We start from the raw sequence: 19,782 nt of genomic DNA on the forward strand, positions 1-19,782 counted from the left end.
AGCTCCCTGAGATCCAGAGCCCGCTAGTGCAGTGGCGGGCAAACCCACCGTGTCCTAGCTCGGCACTTATGTCTCCCTCTTGCTGCGGGGAATGGCTGATTGAGATTTGGTTAGATCCCCCCAGGATGCGGTGCTGTTTGCCGGGAAGATTTCACCCAGTCCTAACAGCCGTCAGTCAGGAATGGACGCTGAGGGATTCCTCCCGCCCGCCCCTCACTGCTGCCCACGGTGACCTGCTCCACGGATCCTGCTTGTGTGAGCTCATCTGTCACCCATCCTCCTGAGGGTGGGAGGGAGGCCACAACTAGGGCGTGTGTACTCTCCTGCTGGGAGGGTCTCCTTGGGAAAACGGATTTATTTAACCCATGCCGACTCTTACACTCGGCAGTGTTGTTCCCTGTGGCCCACACCAGTAAGAAAGACGACATTCTGTCTCTACTGACCTTGTTTTCCTTGTTTCTTAGATGGTGCAAGACTTGGGTTGGGAGGCAGGATGCTATTTATTGGGTACCTCAGAGACTCCAACACAACTCTAGGAGATGGGCATTACTCCTATTTTATAGCTGGAGAAACTGAGCTCGGAGGGGTTGGATAATGTGCCCAGCGAGTAAGAGGCTGGGCTTGTACATACAGACGATGGACTATTCCTCAGCCATAAAAAAGAATGAAATGATGCCGTTTGCAGCAACATGGATGGACCTAGAGATGATCGTACTAAGTCAGAGAAAGACAAATATCATATCACTTACATGTGAAATCTAAAAAAATGATACAAATGAACTTACTTACAAAAAGAAACAGACTCACAGACTTAGAAAACAAACCAAAGGTTACCAAAGGGGAAAGGTGGGGGGGAGGATAAATTAGGAGTTTGGGATTGACATGTACACACTACTATATATAAAATAGATCATCAACAAGGACCTACTGTGTACTACAGGGAATTCTACTCAATACTCTGTAATAACCTATATGGGAAGAGAATCTGGAAAAGCATAGATACATGTATATGCATAACTGAATCACTTTGCTGCACACCTGAAACTAACACAACACTGTACATTAACTATACTACAATATAAAACAAAAATTAAATAAAGAAAAAGAGAGAGGCTGAGCTTGGATTTGAACCCAGGACTGTCTGACCCAGACCCGCTGTTGCTGCAACAGACACAGACACAGAAGAGACTGCGTCTCTGCAGTTCAGCCACAGGAAAGGGAGGAGAGTTTCCCTGGCTCCTCCTTTCCTCCTTGGGCCTCTCAGGGGTGCAGCCCTAGACAGCTAGACTCTTCATATCTGGACAAGAGGTCAACCTCCCTCTCCTTCCTACCTCGGTCCTGTCATCGAGTTCCCGTTCCCTGCTTCTTCTGGGGGACTGACATGGGGACCAAGTTCCCTTTTTACTGGGGAAATTACCTACTAGAAAATGTGAACTAACTTCTTGCAGGCCCCATATTTCAATAAAACACAGCATTAGTCAGTGTTCCAAACTGCAAGTTACAGAAATGAACTCAAGCCAGCTTGAGCAAGTGGGGTGCTGGTGTGCTGGGTCCCGGGCTCTCCTGTGGCATCTAAAGGCGGCTGGGGGGCTTCCCTGGTGGCGCAGTGGTTAAGAATCCACCTGCTAATGCAGGGGACTCGGGTTCGAGCCCTGGTCCCGGAAGATCCCACATGCTGCAAAGCAACTAGGCCCGTGCACCACAACTACTGAGCCTGTGCTCTAGAGCCTGCGAGCCACGACTACTGAGCCCGCGCGCCTAGAGCCCATGCTCCGCAACAAGAGAAGCCACTGCGGTGAGAAGCCCGCGCACCGCAACAAAGAGTAGCCCCCGCTCGCTGCAACTAGAGGAAGCCTGCACACAGCAACAAAGACCCAACGCAGCCATAAATAAATAAATAAATGACTGACTGACTGACTGAATGAATGAATGCAGCTGGGCCTCTCCGGGCCTGGAGGCCCATGCGACGCTCCTGGAATCTGGAGGGTCTCTGCCTCACTGTCTCTGCTCTGTGTGCTGCCGTCTTCTCTCCCTGCAGACTGGATTTCTCCTTGCCTCTGTCTCCAGGAGAGATCGAAGTCTGCTCTGTCCCTCCCGAGTCTGTCACTTGAGTCCCAGCACACAGCTCAGGTAGAAACAGAACTCTCACTCCCAGTGCTGAGTTTCTAAGGGAAAAAATTGGGTCCACGCTGGGTCAGGGGTCCATCCCTGTTCCATCAGCTGTGGCCGGAAGTGGGGGAAGGACCACGATGCAGAATGGTTGTCAGGAGCCCCCGATTCCTGTTGTGAGGGGGCAGGGAGGGCCCTCGTGAGACAGCGGATCCCCCAAAGTGTCTCCACTGCAAACAAAGCGCACACACGATGATGTGAAATGTCGACGTACAGCCGTGCAGCGTGTGCGCGTGGACGTGCGTTTGCCTTAAGGGGCTGCAGCGCTGCCCTGGATCTCAGCATCTCAGCGAGGGGCAGGCACCCTGCCAGCGTCTCAGGATTGAAGCACCTGAGTCCCTTCACTCCCTTCTTTCTTCTGTGTCTCCAGTCTCCCATCAAGCCTGTCACTCGGATTCATTCTTTCCTCTGTATCCCGTCCACACCACGGCTGTCCGCAGCCAGGCTGTAGCCCCCGCAAATCTACGTTATGGCATCAGTTTCCCGGCCAGCTCTTCACTCACAGGCGTCCTCTGCATCACTGTCCGGTGAATCTGCCGCAGACACCTTTCCCTGCTGAAATGCTCCCTCTCCCACTGAGTAAGACTCAGACTGCTCAGCCCAGAACCTGTGGCTCAGAAGGAAGCAATTTCTCCTTTTGTATCTCACCCCCTCTCCGCTTCCAGCACTACCTGATCTCTGACTCTGCCAGGTAACTTATCCCCTTAGCCGTTTACACACATGTCTTCAGTACGGTGCCAAATGTACTGTAATTAAGGGAAGACTCCACATCTGGTCCATCTCTACATCCCCTAGGGCGTCTGACACAGTTTCTAAATGAACGATAAAGCGGCTACCAGTTACCGCTGGCTTACTCGGTAGCAAACACAGTAGGAGAACTTTACGTGCATTATGTGTTTACAATCCTGACAGCAGCCCTGTAAGTCCAGGATGTGACCAGCTTCATTTCATAGATGAGGAAACAGAAGTTTAGAGATGCCGTCAGGAAGAGGCAGAGCTGGAGGATGAAGGAAGGAATGACTTTCTGGGGTGTCTGTCGCTTGGCCGACCTTGAGGCCTTGTCCTTACTTTCTCCACAGGAAGCCGATGAGGAACCAGGATTTGCCCCCTGTCCCCGTGAACACTCACCGGTGTGCTGCCTCCCTTTTTCTTTCTTTCCTTTTTTTGGCCGCGCCATGCGGCTTGTGGGATCTCAGTTCCCTGGCCAGGGATTGAACCTGGGTCCTGCAGTGAAAGCACAGAGCCCTAACCACTGGGCCGCCAGGGGAGTCCCCCTGCCCCCTGACACATACGCTCTCCACCCTCCTGCGCCGCCTCTTCACTCTCCCCTGAGGCTTATCCCAGCCCCAGGATCTCTGAGCTCTCTCTGGCCCGTGCTGCTCTCTTGCTCTCGCGGCCTGGCCAGCATTTGGTCGTTTCCTGGTTGTTCTCCACGTGTTGGGCTCCCCAACAATGAAGTCAGATTCTCGGGGGCAGGGACCCCTGGCCCACATGTGCCTCCTCCCCAAACTGCTTGCTCTGCCTTGAGTACATTCAGAACTCTCTTCTTAACCCTGTGCCTGTTGGGAAGACATGTGAGGGAACAGTTATTGCTGGGTGAGCAAGAGCTAGACGTCCCCTTTCTTTTTCAGCTGGGTCCAAATTCTGCTTTAGGGATCGCAGAAGACAGGGAGGAAAAGTTTTTCGTTCAGAAGAAGCTGGAAACACACTTGTTGGGTCAGACACTGGACTGGTGGCTGGTGAGGGTTCCGAGGGGCCGAGGCCCCCCCACCCCCCCGGCCCATCCATGAGTTCCCTGTGCCTTTGCTGAGGGCCAGCTGGCTTCACTGCCCAGCTAATCCCAAATTCACATTCTTATGGGCCATGGGCTGGGCTGAATGTTCTGGCCGACCCCAGACAGCACCAAAGTTCCTCATGAAGCTGGGGACAGATCCTGAAGAGTTCTTGCTGAATTGTGCCAAAAACTAGCACTCAGGGACTTCCCTGGCGGTCCAGTGGTTGGGACTCAGCGCTTTCACTGCCGGGGCCCGGGTTCAATCCCTGGTCAGGGAACTAAGATCCCGCAAGTCCGGCGGTGTGGCCAAAGGAAAAACAAAAACCAAACCAAACCAAAGCAAACGCCTAGCTTTCAGATGGTCTCGAGGATGGTTTCTTTCCTTTTGATTAATTGCAAGCTTTTAGAGCTAGAAAGGTCATTAGGGGTCTGGCCAGTGCTGACCCCCTCGAACACAAATGCAATAGCAACCCCGGGTCTCGGGCTGTCCTGCCCAGTGGCTTTTTTTTTTTTTTCCTCCCATCACACCATATTCCTGTCTTCCAGTTTTTTTTTTAAAGAATTGTTTTATTTATTTTTGCAGTCTGAGTTACTGATATATCGTTTCACTTCTTTGAACCAGCTTCTGTTTCTAGAGTCCCATTAGGAAGTGTGAGGCTGTGTTTTTAAAGTGAAAATACGTGTTAAAATTTGGCAAATTAATAATCCTAAATATGTTACCTGTTTGAAGTGTGAGTGGAAGAGTCTATTTGGCAAATCTTGACAAGACTCTTAGCATTAATATTGGAGTCCTTCATCATATATCCTATATGTGCTTCGTATACCACACATATGCACCTAAATGAAATACTCCTTTAAAAACTCAGAACCAGTTATACTGTTATTGAACTCTCTGTATTCAAGACAGATGAAGTCACATGAATTCACTTAGTAACTGATGGGAAGTTCTACTGAAATATTTTAACAATGTTTTCGCTGACATTTAGGTGATACCCTCTGTAACTTTCTGGCTGATGAGAGGGAAGTGTTTCTATTTCGTACCACTGAACTTCCTATGAAAGCTCATCACTTTAGTAGGAAAAGGATGCACATCATTTACAGGAAGTCGTTTTCCTGCCAAGCCTGGACCCCTGGAAGTCCAGCTCCTCTGGAAGGGGCATCCAGCATGTCCAATGGCTGACATGGCCCTTGGGTCAGCACGGGGATGTTGAGTCTGAGAACAAGCTCAATTCCAGCTCCACTGGTGTCAACGCTTGCTCGTGGTCTAATTTCAAGACAATGAGACACCGACTTTCTTTGCCGTCGCTCTTATGGTGTCAGTGGTCCCTCCAGGTAGAGACACACACAGATTCATCTCAGAGTTCTCCTCTGGGTTCTCTCTTGAGGGTCTTTGGACTTAAAGCTTTGCCCTTGAGCAAAAGCAAGAGCATCTATCATCTTACTCCCCAAACAGGTTTCAGCACGAGAAGCCGTTTTCATGAAAGGTTCCCTGAAGGACTAATAAGGGCTGCAGACAGACTGAAAAGCGAAAATCCTATTTGTTCTCAGGGGTGAGGTGAACCATTGCCCATAGAGATTCTGGGCAAATGGTCAGAGAAAAGCCTGCTTTCTCCACCAAGTTCCAGCTTTGTGCCAGATCCTCTTGTAACAGAGCAAACACGAGACGCGCTCCGGGGATGCACGGAGCACAAGTCCTTGTAGGCTGTTCCCTTTGTTGGTAAGAACGAGCATCAGCAGAGCGTCCTGCCTTTGTCTGCCGACCTCACTAGCTGTGTCCATGCCCATGACCCAGATGGCGTGGCTGCTTCCCGTGGCTTCTGAGTCACGCAGTGACCACCGTCATGAGGCCACTGCACAATTTAACAGGCAGAACTTTTAAAATGTTCTCCAACCATCCCCAGGGTTGTCTGCAATCAAGATTTGGTCATCTGGGTTCTGACCATATTTATCAAGGCACTTTGTGTCCAGGAGACACCGTCCCAAGCTCAGAGAACATTACTCTTGGTGTAGGAAATGCTTTCTCCTTCTGCTTTCTGAGTGCTTGTCATTTCTTCAGCTGGTGCTACAAGTGTAGCCTGGCCTCAATCCCTGAGCTATCCTTTCGTCTAGAAAGCGGGCAACAGTTTGCATGAAGTCCCTCATAAAAAAGCAGCCCCTCTGTTCTAAAATGTACTTGTGTACTTTCTGTATACTTGTTGAGGTTTTACTGTGCCTTTTAGTTTCATTCTTGGAAGGACATTCTCAGAATATGTCGACCAACTTTCCTCAGCCCTTTGTTTTTTTAATCTCATGTCACCTTTTGCTAAATATGGAAAAATTTCCCCTACCCCTCCTGTTCCCGATGATGATATATATCTATCGGCTTTACCTATAGAAGGAGAATATTTGTTCTTCAGAGAGCTAAGGGGAAAGTCTCTTTATAAGGGTCTTTCAAACTACTTTATTCCAGTGGATTTTTAAAAAAAAATAAAGCGAATATACAGAAATGATTATTTTCAACATTTGGAGGTAAAAGACACATTTGTAGACGCTAGTCTTTGTTTGAACTTGAAGTTGACTGGACCTAGCAGGAGAAAGCGTCAGACAGTGTTCCCCCCTGTTCTGTCTCAGGTGGTGGCCTACGTCTGCTCAGCTATCCTGGCCCCAAACCTGGGGCGCCTCCTGTATGCCCCTTACGCCCGGTACACCTCACATCCACTCAGTCGGTAGTCCTGTTGACTCTATTTTCTTTTCTTTCTTTTTTTGGTCCTGTTTTGTTCTTAATGTACCCCCCAGTGGGGTCCAGTAGTTAGCAAGCCCTTTTGTCTGTAAGACACGTGACACCTGTGCCCTGAAGATACTCGTGGAAATGGCCCTGCACAGGAAACCCAGTTTTGGCTGAGGTTGCCTGCCTACTCTTCAAAGTTTGCTCTGTGGCCCTGAGTAAGTAATAAATTAAGGTTTTATACTAGTTCTCTGTATTAGTTTGTCACTGCTTCATCACAAACCACCCCAAAGCTCAGTGCCTTAGACAATAGTTGATTATTTATCACAGAGCTAAGGGGTGGCTAAAGCCAACTGACCTAAGCTAGACTGGCCTGGGGGGCTCTGCAGGGCGTCTCTGCCCCACGTGTCCCCTGCTCCCCTGGGAGGAGCAGCCTGACCAAGGCAAGTTCTTCTCAGGGTGATGCAGACTGTTTCCAACATCACCGGCCTAGGTGAAGCCACCACCATCTGTTGCCTGGATTACAAGTGTTCAATCTGAACCCCCCCATTTCTCCCGCCAAAAGTTGGTCTCCCTGCATCCCCCCCAATCTATTCCCACTATAGCAATGTGACCTTTTAAAAATACAGACAAGATCCTGCTTAAAAACCCCACTAGCTTCTTGCAGTCCTCGGGTCCCCGCCTCCCAACCCAGCCTCGCCACCAGCCACCCTGCGCTTCCTTTAGTTCCTTGGGTTGCACTGTGTTTCCTGATTCAGGGCTTCGCATGCGCTGCCCCCCCCGCCTGGAGAGCTCCTCTCCCTGCCCTCTGCCCAGCCCACCCACCTCTCGTTTCATCTGAAAGCCCCCTTCCTGGGGAGGCCTCCCCTGACCCTCACCGTCCCCTCCTGCAGCACCCGTTTCCCCATCTGTCGCACTCGGCAGACCCGCCGTTTTCTCCTGTAACCCTCTTGCGAGGCTGCAGGCTCTGAAGGCAGGGCCGGGGCTTGGTCGCTGGTGTGTCCCCGGCTCCTGGCACCGGCTGGCTCCCAGCCAACACTGAACAGATGAGGAGATGAGCGACGGGCAGTGGGGGGAGGGCTGGGCCTGCGCGTGACCGACTGGAGATGCTGCTGAGGGTCTCAGCTTTCCACACCTGGGCTCGGGGGTGAGCTCGGTGAGCTCCAGTGTCTGCTGGTCCGAGGTCTGTCATCTCTGTGGCTCCTTCCCGCCTGTCGCCTTTGCTCCTGGATGTTGGGTGGCACACTTGCTGTGCCCAGGGACTTGAGATGTTGTCTGAGGCTGGGGATGGAGGGAGGGAGGTGACAGCTGCTTGGTGGCAGCAGGGAGAGGTAAAGCGAGCTACGCCAGCTCCATCTGGAGAACGAAAGCCACGTGCTTGGTCTCCCAGCAGCGAAGCGTTACAGCCAGACCAAACACGTGTTACCTCTGAAGGTCTAGAAAGCAGCACGCTTGGTTCCTGTCCCAGGAGAAGTTGGCTTATACTGTGGTATGTCTCACTTCCTCAGCGCTGACACTGGAAAGCGTCCTCAGCCGGAATCCCGCCTTTAGGACAGTCACATGTTCCGGAGGCTGGAGGCGGGCCGCGACGGAGGGTTCGCCCTCCCATCAGAGTCCTCACCGCGAGGCCTCAGCTGGGGCCTCGTCGAGCAAATGGAGGGCTTTACACAAGCGGCCCTCCCCACAGGGGCATCACCTTGGGTCCTCTGAACCGGGGGGCACCCAGTGCGAGGTGCTGCCTGCCGTACCCGCACCGGCAAGTTGAGGGATCCCTTTGTGGCTTCTGTCACAGAATTCTCCTTCATGCCTTTCCAAATTCCAAATGCAGAGTTAATTTTATCTGAGTTGCAAAAGTTAGCTCTGTTCATTAAGGCTTGGGGCATGTTCAGACCCATCCGTGCGCTTTAATTAACAAAAGAGCCACCCGCTGTTGAAGGCCTGCAGGACAGAGCTCCGTTTGCTTGCTCCACTGCCTCTGTGACTAAGACCTGGGGGGAAGTCTCCTGTGGAGCTGCTATCCTGCTGGCAATTCCAGAAGAATTGCTGGAATTGCTGGGGAGAGGTTCAACTCTGGACTTGGGTTTCCAAGTAGCAGCTGCTTTAATTGATTAAGTGTAAATCAGAGGTGACTTCCGTTGGCTGGCACAGTGGTCGGATGTAGTTGTTTCTGAGTGACCACACGCCTGCCTGGTGCAGAGGGGAACGTGCCCCAGAGCCACACCCCCGGCTGAGATGCTGCCCCGTGACAGTCAGCGGAGGGGGGCACACGCTCCCATTCCCTTCACTGTCTCCCTTCATTCTCACACCTCGGCCCTAAGATGTGCAAGGATCTGGGTTTATAGGGGTAACAGATCTGGGACCAGCCAAGGGTTGGTCTCACAGGCACACAGGACTTTATCCATGGGTCAAAGCATCCAGAAATCACATGTTAAATTGCCAAACAGAATGACTACACGTTTAACCTACTTGGAAGGCACCATCACAACAATATCTACGATCCATAGATAAGGTGGGCAGTCACGGTCTTTAACACGGGAGTGAGGACGTGGACCCAGACCACTCGCGCTCGGCTCACATGACTGTGAGAATTAAAATGACGCAGGGAGCGGTTCAGTGGCAGGTCGGTGATAGTCAAAGCTATTTTAGGACCTGTAACTACTTACATGAGCTTGTTCCAAACCCAAACACGCGAGTAATGAATTCACTCAGTACTGTTTACGGAGGTAAGCCAAGAAATCTCCCAGTGTCCGGGTCCCTCATAAAATTCCCAGAAGTCAATTAAGTTATTTACTACCTTATTTCCCTGTTTTTAACTGATGTGTTTCCAAGGATAAATGCATACAAATACTGTTTTTACCTGTAACATCCTCAAAGGGCAGAGTTTCCCGAACTGGCTCAACGTTAAAAAGACCAGGAGAGCTTTCAAGTGTATTTATAAATCATTGTGCCTCACCTCTCACTTGTCAAGTCAGAGTATGAAGCACTGAGAAATTCCTTTTTAAAAACTCTCCGTCTCTCCAGGTGATTCTGACTCAGTAAGTGAGCTCTGGGATGCATGTCTCAAACCTCGGTGTACACTGGAGTCTCCTGAAGTGTGTCAGATGGAAGATTCTGATTCAGAAGGTTTGGGGTGGGGCTTGGGATCCTGCGTTTCCAGCAGGCTCCCCGGTGGGGCTGACGTCGCCGATCCCGAGACCACACTCCGAGCAGCAGGTTGTACGTACCTGTCCCCAGGTGTGCACCCACACACAGGCCACCTCCGCTGTTGCACTGGGCCCAGGTCTGAATTGCAGGGTGCACCCTTTACCGTTTCAGCTCTGCCCTACTCCCTGCTGCCCCCAAATCTCTACTGGTGCTTGGACTTGCCCTTGCAAAGGGGGGACTCAGCTCAGGGCTGGACCCTCCCTGTTGGTCTCCCCACTGACCCGGCAACCAGCAGGGAACAAAAGGGCATTAATCGTGATGGGTGCGTCTGGTATAGAAGGCCTAGGGACCTTCTCTTTATTGTCAAGGACCAAGAAACAAACTCTGGGAATGCTGTGTACAAGTGCCGAGGAGCTACAAGGAGGGGTGGGCTGGAGGAGACACGGTGAGGCACGATTTTCTCCTGAGGAGCTCCAGCTCTTCATTCTGACACTTGAACCAAGGACAGACAGCCACCCCTTGTCACTCAGGCTGCAGGAGAATGGGAGCCTCGCTCAGTTCATCAGTTCCTAGAGGGCAGGCAGAGCGAGAAGCCATTTAAAGCTGATGCGAGAGGCCACGTGTGGTCTGCTGGGAGTGCCCTTGCCAAGCAGGATGGATGCTGAAAGTGGTCCACGGCTGCCGGTGGCGGCTGGTCCCGGCTCCCTAGGTCCTGGGCTTCTCTGGATTCTCAATGATGAGCTTGTCAGTCGAATATATTTGGCCAATGTGTACCTGGAGGCAAAGAGAAGACACAGACTGAGAACCATGGGCTCTGTTAGCCGTGAAACTCAGAAGTGCGTTTCTACATTTAGGTGCATATGTGCACCGTCACGGGACGTCGTTCTGGAAACGGCACCGTGGGGCGGAGTGCAGTCACCAGCTTCGCTTCTGCTAATTCCCGGCACTGTCCCACCCACGTCCTGCACTGTGGGAACAGTGGGAGATCCCCACTCTTTCCTTCTCGCCCTTGGGATGGCCCGACAGCGGGCCGTCCTGAGCCGGGGGAGGCCCAGCCAGACCTGTGCACAGCAGATCCTCACCCAACAGGATCTCTGGCCTTTAGGACTGTTTCTTCCGCAAGGATGGACTTTCACCACCAGGCACTAGTGAGTTCTGTCCACGCTGGGGCAGAAGCAGCACAGCTGTACCCCTGCTCTGCCACTCACCTGTCACACCGCCCACCTCCTGCCTCTGGTCTCAGCATCCTCATCTGTGGGATGAGGGCTACAGGGCTGCTCCCAGCTGATCTTCACGTCATTTGCTGCTCCAACAGCCTTTGGACCCTCAACACGGTTGGCACCTACGTGGTACGAGAGCCCTGGGGGCAGCTGGGGAATATGCCAGGGGACGTCACTGCAGACACAGAGGCGAGGACGCCTGTGCTGCAGCGGTGGGAGGTGTAACGGGCTTCCTGTCACCTCCTGAGGGGCCGGCTCTCTGCCTCCCAACGTGTCTTACAGCCGGCAGCAGCCGTGAGGGAGGCTGTGAGGCCCGCTGTCCCCACCTTGCAGCCTGCCTGGACCACCTGGGTGGTCTGTGCCCAGGGCCTGTGTGAGGTCATGTGCTCATTCAGGTCTGTCTGGGAGCCCCTGCAAGGCAGGGCAGGTGACCCAGGCACGCTGTGGCCCTGGGTCCTGCAGTCCTGCGACCACTGACGAGGGGACGAGAAAAGGAAGCGGAGAGCAGAGGGCTCTGCAGCAGAGGCGATGTACGGGTATTTGTTGAATGAAAAGCCCCGCAAGCCCTGGAGGAGGTGTGAAGGGCAGCCCAGCCCCGGCTGGGCCACAGATGAATGGCAGGCCCCTCCCGTACTGGGACTGTGCTCGGGTGAGGCTGGAGACCCATCCCTGCCCTCAGGAAGCTCAGAGTCCAGGAGGGAGACAGACGAGGAGGGAGGCAACTGTAACCCGATGGCTGGAACATCAGCAGCCGTCTAGCACTATGAGGTAAGCGGGATACGGGGCCACACACGGAAGATGAGAGGCAGGAGGGAGGTGCCTGGGTTCTTGATGACCGTGCAGCCATCACACCCGCCAACTTACTAGCTTAATGCCAACTTTTCTTTTACGTGAGAGAAAACTAAACCGCCACATTTTTAAAGCTACTGTTATTTGGGTTTCTTCTTATATACAACTACACCAAACCCTAACTGATGTGAATGTATATTGTGACTTTTAAGTGTAGACTATATGACTATTGATAAAAAGGTCACTGCAGACAAGAAGGTGTGCTGTGCCCTAGGATAAGTGGAAACAATGTCCCTATCACCTGGGAAGGCACCATTAACAGACAGTCTGTGAATTTCTAAAGTTTAAAGAAGACCACACTGGGACTTATAAAGATCTTCTTTTGTCCCACAATATTTGCTTTAGAGTATGTGGCTATTAATATTTTAGCATTTTTTCTGTCTAGTCTTTTAATTCACTTATACATTTAAAATGTATGTGTGTATATATAAACAGAATATTTAAATTTGGAATCGTAACTTGCTTTTCAAAACTTAACTTTATATCCTTATGTCATTACATAGTCTTTGAAAGGATATCTTTAGTAACTGATAAAGTTGCATTGTAAAGATGCACGGTAATTTATGTAATCATTCTCATATGACGAACACTTGCAGAGTTTCTGCTTAGTCCTGGGATTACCATTCTCATGTATAAACCTTTTATAGCATCTCTGATTTTCTTTTCTTATAAAAGGTTTCTAGAAGTGGAATTATTGGGTAAACAGGTATGAATATTTTTATGGTTCTTGATGGATCTTACAAAACAGCTTCCCAAAAGTGTGCATTTGCTCGACAACTGACACCCCCTTTGGTGGACTGTTTGAAGGTTCGGCAGTGTGTCCATCGCGTCCCAGAACAAACACGTGTCTTCCCACCCAACTCACTGCGGACACCATGAGCGCCCACGGCCACCCTCTCCATGGCTCTCCTGTGTGGCCCTCCTAACAGAGGCCCCACCAGCACAGTCAACGCAGCATTTGTTTCTCACAGTCGGCCATCTAAAGGGTGGAACCTTTGGGGGGTAGGTGCACTCACAAGAAACGCAGTTGTATGAGGTGGCCTGGTCCCAGTCAGCTCCACGAAAAGCTCCAGAGAGAGCTGCACTGGGGCGATCCAAAGAGCTCAAGTTTTAGGAAACTTTTAAGTCAAAACAAACCTTCAAATGTAGAGTCCACTTTGACCGAAGTATGAATTAGACTTTAAAAATTCCACTCAGAAACAACACTTTTATGGCCTTTGGGGGAAAAAACTGAATGAAAACAGATCTTAATGGTGTTAAGAGAGTGCAAAGATTAACATGTTTCTATCTATCCAGGCCCCTGGTCCGCGATGCACAGTCCTCGGACGGCCGGCACCCTCTTGTGGGTCACGAGCTTCTCACTGACGCCGGGAGACCTTGGTCTCCCCACCTGTCTGTCCCTCAGGCTCATGTGGACCCACACCCACCACGCAGAAGCCCACCCACCCTCTGAGTCGACTGCTGAAGCTTCCCTGGGTCCCCTCTGCAGAAGGGGCTCGCTCTCTCTCCTGGGAACACTTATTGCAATGTCTGCGCCACCCAGGGGGCACTCACGTGGCCTTGTCCTATCACCACTGTGTGCCTGTGTCAGCTCCTCGGCATGAAGTGTGGCTGAGGAGGAGGAGGAGGAAGCAGGGGCTCGAGCTCTGTTTGGCTCGGCTGCCTTCCCGGCAGAGTCCGGGACAGCACCAGGCACGCAGGCCTGCTCAGTAAGGACACGGTAACTAACAACGCCGGGGTCTGGTATCCCTGGTTGTAAGGCTCTACGTGTCCACTAGCTCTAAAATCTGGTCAGTAAGTGGTGATGACGTGCTTTGGTGGAAGAGCTACTAGTGGAAATACAGAATTGATACAGGCAAGTCAATAAAAATAGCGATAGGGCCATTTATTGTAACAAGAATGTTCACTCACCATTAAGCAAAATCACATGATTTAAATTTGGCCCAGCAGGGGGTTTAAAGCTATAATCCAGGGCTATAAGAGATTAACCCAGAGCAGTAACAGAAGGGGTAAGGGAAATAGTCAGTTCACACAGGGAGTAAATATTAAAGTTATCTCCACAAGGGCTGTCAAGATGAGGCAATAAACGGTGTAACAGTTCTGTCACACTTATTTGGGCTGTAAGATGTGTCAGCTCACATGGGAGGGCGGCCTGCAGTGCTAATGACGGAGCAAGTGGCTCCAGCTGCAGGTGAGGGGAAGTGGTCAGCGGAGGCGAGCAAGTGCAATTACAGCTGCAATTTACAGCCCCTCCAGGACCACGAGCTGACTTCCACTCCACGTCAGACTGTTACCACGCACAAACGGGTCATTAGAGCCAGTCACACTTTTACTCTATAAACTTTGGGAGATGGCATTAGACTTCACTAGAAAAACACACAAATGACTCAACCGCAAGTAGATGGGATGACTGGCTGGCCCTGAAACACGTATGAGCTCTGGGACTCACCAGACAAATAACCTGCTGGGGAGGAAGCGGCAGGATCCAGGAAATGCAACGTAGTCCAGGGTTTCAGGTCCTCACTGCTTACTCCTCTGACGCCAGGAGCATCGCCCGTGCAACACATCTCAACCTGGCTTAGACTCGGGGCGGCGCGGCTCACTGTGGGCGGTGGGGAGGCTGCCTGGGCCGTCTGATGCTCGCTGCCTATGTCACGGGGCTGCTGTGAGAATCACATGGACTGGACTTGAAGAAGAGGTATCGACTGCCCCAGACACTTCCTAGGCCCAAATCTATCAGATGCCTTCATGCTCTTGGGAGGATTAAATAAGAACAGCATGCGGGGGACTTCCCTGGTGGCGCAGTGGTTAAGAATCTGCCTGCCAATGCAGGGGACATGGGTTCGAGCCCTGGTCTGGGAAGATCCCACACGCCGCGGAGCAACTAAGCCACGACTACCGAGCCTGCGCTCTAGAGCCCGCGAGCCACAACTACTGAGCCCGTGTGCCACAACTACTGAAGCCCACGCGCCTGGAGCCCGTGCTCTGCAACAAGAGAAGCCACCGCAATGAGAAGGCCGCGCACCGCAAAGAAGAGTAGCCCCCGCTCGCCGCAACTAGAGAAAGCCCGCGCCCAGCGACGAAGACCCAACGCAGCCAAAAAAAAAAGTATTTGATTCTTTTGCTCTCACAACAAACTTACAAGGACGATATAACAGTATCACCATCGATTTAAAGGCTTTTATAGGCAAACTCTACTTTTGGTGTTTAATTTCTGTACTTGGAAGGCCTGTAATTGCTCAAATGGACATGCCCTTCCATTTCGCAGTGGATCACAGTGAAAATATAATGAGAAAAGACAGCAGCAACCGTCACACACAAAAAACCAACATGCCTAGATATAACCTTAATAAGAAATGTGTGTGATTTTTAGAGAGAAGACTACACAACTTAGAAATATAAAATAAGTTTGAATAAAATGACACACCATGTTCACGGAGAGACTAAATCAATACAAAAATGTCAACCTTTTGCCAAATTATATTTAACACAATGATAATAAAAATCCCAACAGGATTTTTTTTTGAATTACTTGAGAAAATGAAATGTTTATTTGACTGAATATGAAGTCAAGAATAAAAAAGAACATTTTGAAAAGGAAGACATTGAAGCATTTTGGGGATTCAGTGAAAAGAGAGAAATGAACAGGAGAGAGTTAGAAAACAGACCCTGTTATCCAGAAGTAGTATTTTATTCACAAGATCATATTCATGGGGGTTTGGGGCTTATTGAAGCGGCTGCAGCAGCTGGAACATTTCTCTGAAGTCTCCTTGTGATCTTCATGTAACTGGTGTATTCTGCTCTGCACTGTGTTTATGCTCATTTCAATATAAAAAGGTTTCCCACGTTGTCAAGTAGCTCAGGCTCTTCACGGAGATGCACTGTACCTGTCCTGTGCCTCTGAGTGCCTCCTGACACACCCAGCTTGCGAGGCATGTTTTAACGGTATTACACCTTTCCTAGGGGAGCTACACTTGATCGGGGCTTTGGAAGCCTCCCCCCGCAATCTTTAAGCCACCAAGATAATGAATCTTTGTCAGCCTGCAGGTTCTGCCGACTGCCTGCCTGTGCCGTGAAGGAGCAGGGCCATCCGTCTGTGGCCCCTACACCCCCCTCTGTTTCATAACAACGTCAGACAGCTTCCCACGCTGCCTGCAATTCACACAGTAATTCTCTCCAGTGAGATTCCAGCGTGGAGAGTCACTGTCACAGCCTTAGTCAAGTCACTTGCCCTAGCAAACATTTTTCAAATAAACCATTTTTATCATACTTCATGCTTCCTAATAATTTTTAAAGAGCAAAATGAAAGAGATTCCTGAACTTGTATATAATTTTCCCCAGTCTTTTCTGTTTAGCAACAAGAGCTATTATGAAACCAAAACTTAAGAATATAGTTTGCATGGTCTTCCTCTAGAAATGCTCTTGAGGAACCTGTTTTCTTTGTAGGATTCAGTAGCCAGAGCTGTTTTTCAAAAGGTTTACATATAGTAACATAACTTTGCTGCTTGTAATTTTGCTATGGTCTTGTGCAATGGGAGAACACCTGAAGCACTCAAACTAGATGTGCGAAAATTCAGACGACAGCTAAAAAGGAGGTCAGTTCAAAGAAGCCGGGAAGAGTCTCTTCGTGCTCCCCCCAACCCCCTTCCACCCTGCTCTGTGAGCCTTGAAGTTCAGATACTGGCTATTCCTGTTGTGGAGGGCGGTGGTGAGGGGCTGACCTCTTATTTCCTCTGTGACGCTCCTCGCAGAGTGATGAACAAATTCATATCTCTTCCCTGAATCCCATGTTCCGTTTAATAGTGACTGTGTTTCGCCCTCGCTTGTAGGGACAAGAGAGAACCCAGGGGCAAGCGTGTGCACTCTCACTGGCGTGGCCACACGTCCGGTTCACACAGAGGGTCCCAGCCTGATTGCTAATGGGGTCTCTCTCACCTCAAGGGGCCCAGTTTGGATGACGAATTACATGGTCGCCCTAACTCTTATCCACTGTTGTCAGATTTCTGGGCCATTCTGTTGTTTTTCTGCACGTCGGATGTTCAGTTACAAGAAAAAAACAGGCTATAATGTGATGGCTTCTTTCTTCCATTTTCCAGGCCATGAGAGTAAAGGAAATCAGACCATTTTAACGGGTCTCAGAGAGCTGGGGCCGCAAAGGAGCCTGAAGTGGAGGGCAGCCGGCAGGGGCGCCCTCTGCCGGAACAGACACGCACGTAAGGCGGCGGGTCCCAACAAGGGCGAGGCCCAGAACCACAGGGCCAGCTTCCCAGGACACACGCGGCCTGGGCCGCTCTGGAGTTCCTCAGGAGGGGCGTGGGGCGAGGGTGCAGTCATCTCTCCTTGCTGCTGGTCGGCTCACCTGAGTGAGCAGTGCGCTGATCTAAGGGGGTTCATCGTTATTATTCTAAAATTACTGTCAGAATTTTTTCCCCAGTGAGTGAATACGACCCCCCAAACCAAACAAAACCCAGGGTTGATATTTCCCCGCCAGGTGCGCTTTGGGCCCAGCCCTGCCAGAAAGTGGAGCAGAGGCTGGGAGACCAGGTCGGGGAGGGAGCGTCCCCGCAGCCCAGGGTCGCTCTAAACGCCACACTGTCAGCGAGGGCCGGGGCTGTGTCCTCCGGCCCCTCCGCACTCGCTCTCTGCAGGTGCCGGGCACTGCTCAGGGTGAAGCAGGAGACGGGTGCTGGCCGTCCCCCTCCACACTCACACTCGCTGGCCACGAGGGGACACCGGAGACAGACAGTCTGCTGGCCAGTGGCCTGCAGTCCCCCGGCGTGGGTGGGGAAGCTCTGCAGGCAAAAGCTGCAGGTCAGCACCAGCAACTTGGTCACCAGCCCTTCCTGGAAGCGGGCAGAGCCCAGGGCCCGAGCGTCATGTCAGAGTGAAAGTGGCACTTCCCCGGGACGGCGACATCGAGAGCCCCGGCAAACTGCCAGAGACAAGCCCGTCAGAGGTCACGCTGCTGCCTGGCTCAGTGCCCCTTAGCCCTGCACGCGGGCCTCAGGCCACCACGGCCAGCGGCCAGGCCAGGACCCTCATGCGCGAAGTGCGGGGCAAACAACAGAAACAAACATATGAGGAATCACAGTCTGTGCGTCCTCCTGCAACCTGCCTTTCAAGCTCAGCATCTTTCCGTGTCAGGACGCACAGACCTCCTTCTTTCTTTCGAACAGCTGCCTTGTCTTCCTTTGCTCCCAGCCCCGCCGGGACCTGCTGGGTAATATGCAGGGACACTGGAACAGACAGACGGTCAGCAACGCCCTCACGTTCCCCAGGGCTTGGGAGCTTCCTTAAACAACACTGGGGCCGACACGCCCCAGCACATCTGATTAACTGGGCTCCCTTCTGTCTTCCTCACTCCGAAAGTAGGTTGAAAGAGCACCCCAGTGGACACCGAGAGACAAACACCGTCACGAACCAAAGCGCCCGGCAGAGCCGCAGAGGAAGCAGTGGGCCCAGATGCTGAGAGGCTATGCCAGGCCGGGCCCCAACCCGGCACACACGCCCCCGTCCACCCCCAGCCCTGAGAAGCCCACGAGCTCCTGGGAGCCCCTGAGGAGCTGGTCCCGGAAGGTGGGAGGGAGTAGGGACAAGGGCCGCCAAAAGTGCCGGGCAGTGAAGTCGTTCCCCTGCTCCACGTGACTCAGCCCTATGTCTCCTAATCCTGACCCCTGGAGAGCCGCCGTCTTCCACAGGCCCCAACTTGCCAGGGTCTAGGAGACACTTAAGTGTATGTGTAAGGACACCTGGCGATTCTCAGAGATGCCTGGAGGAAGGGGACCCCTCGAAGCACAGGGTCCCTGCTGGCTGGGGGACAGGGCAAGGCTGACGTTCAGCTGGTAAGAGCCACACTTGTGAAAACGCTGAACTGCTTCCACACTCGGCACCTGACTGCTGCTCCGACCCTCCCTCTGCCAGCCGGTCTCCCTCTTCCAGGAGGCCTGGGCCTCGCGCTGGGGTCCCCATCTGGCTTGGTGGACTGCTTTCCAGCTCCAGCTTGGCCAGCTTTCATTCAGATGGGCCAATGCCTATGCTGCCCTGGTGGGTAAACATCTGACCATCAGCTCTGAGGCGGGGACTCTGGGCTGTAGGTTTGGGCTGTTACTGAAAAGGGATGCAGAGTTTTCAGCGACAGGCTACTGACCGTGAGGCCCACATCTGCTTTCCTTCCAGTATTCTGCAGAGGGGATGTGAAGACAGCTGGACAGAATGGCCAAATTTCGGGCCATCAGGAAGTTATTCTGGATGAGAGAGAAAGGGAAGGCCAGAGCCAGAGCCTGAAATGATGCCACGGGTCTGACGGGACAGTAAGCTGGGCCTTCCCTTTCGGTGCCAGCCCAGGGCGGCGGCCCCTTGGTATCCTCAGTGCTCACAGGGTCAAGGAGAGGGCGGGGGGCTTTCTCTTAACAATCTCACCTCCCAGGCCCTTGTAGGACATGAGGACTCACCGTACACAGACTTAGCTCTGTCCCTGGAGCCCGGCTACTGAACACGCTCTCCAATTAGACATCCAGGAAGCAAAGAATTGATACCAGAGGGACCCTACTGACCCCCAAACGGAAGCGTCAACTTCAACGTCAGGACCGTGGGCTGCTGTGCCCACCACTGTCTCCACTACGTCACTGACAGTACAGACCTCGGAGACCTACTGCGAGGTGCATGCTGTCCCGGTGGATGAAGTAACGGGTCCCCGAATAACCTGCTGTGCGCAGCGGCATCAAGAAGCCAACTGCCAGTTTGACTCCGCGACAGGGGAAAGAACCAGGCCTTTGAATCACAAGCTGCAGACGCCCGGCCAGCACGCAGCAGTGGGCAGGCCATGCGGCTCTCCTCCCCTGGACCTGCTTTCACTTGCCCCAGAGCAGGTCAGGCTGCAGCAGCGGGCGACACGGTGCACAGGCCAGATTGCCCGGGCGAGC

General features: G+C 52.2%; 1 protein-coding gene across 1 annotated transcript in view; it reads right to left on the reverse strand.

Annotated features, from left to right (window-relative positions):
- Positions 1–10,114: 10,114 nt before the first annotated feature.
- Positions 10,115–19,782, reverse strand: part of LYRM4 (LYR motif containing 4) — a 122,123-nt gene continuing 112,455 nt past the window's right edge. Inside the window, exon 3 of the mRNA XM_059937854.1 lies at positions 10,115–10,565. Within this exon, the coding sequence (XP_059793837.1) occupies positions 10,497–10,565 (69 nt within the window). The 3' untranslated portion in view covers positions 10,115–10,496. The remainder of the gene's footprint in view (positions 10,566–19,782) is intronic.

The sequence above is a fragment of the Balaenoptera ricei genome, chromosome 11 (genome assembly GCF_028023285.1).
Source record: "Balaenoptera ricei isolate mBalRic1 chromosome 11, mBalRic1.hap2, whole genome shotgun sequence".
Classification (NCBI taxonomy): domain Eukaryota; kingdom Metazoa; phylum Chordata; class Mammalia; order Artiodactyla; family Balaenopteridae; genus Balaenoptera; species Balaenoptera ricei.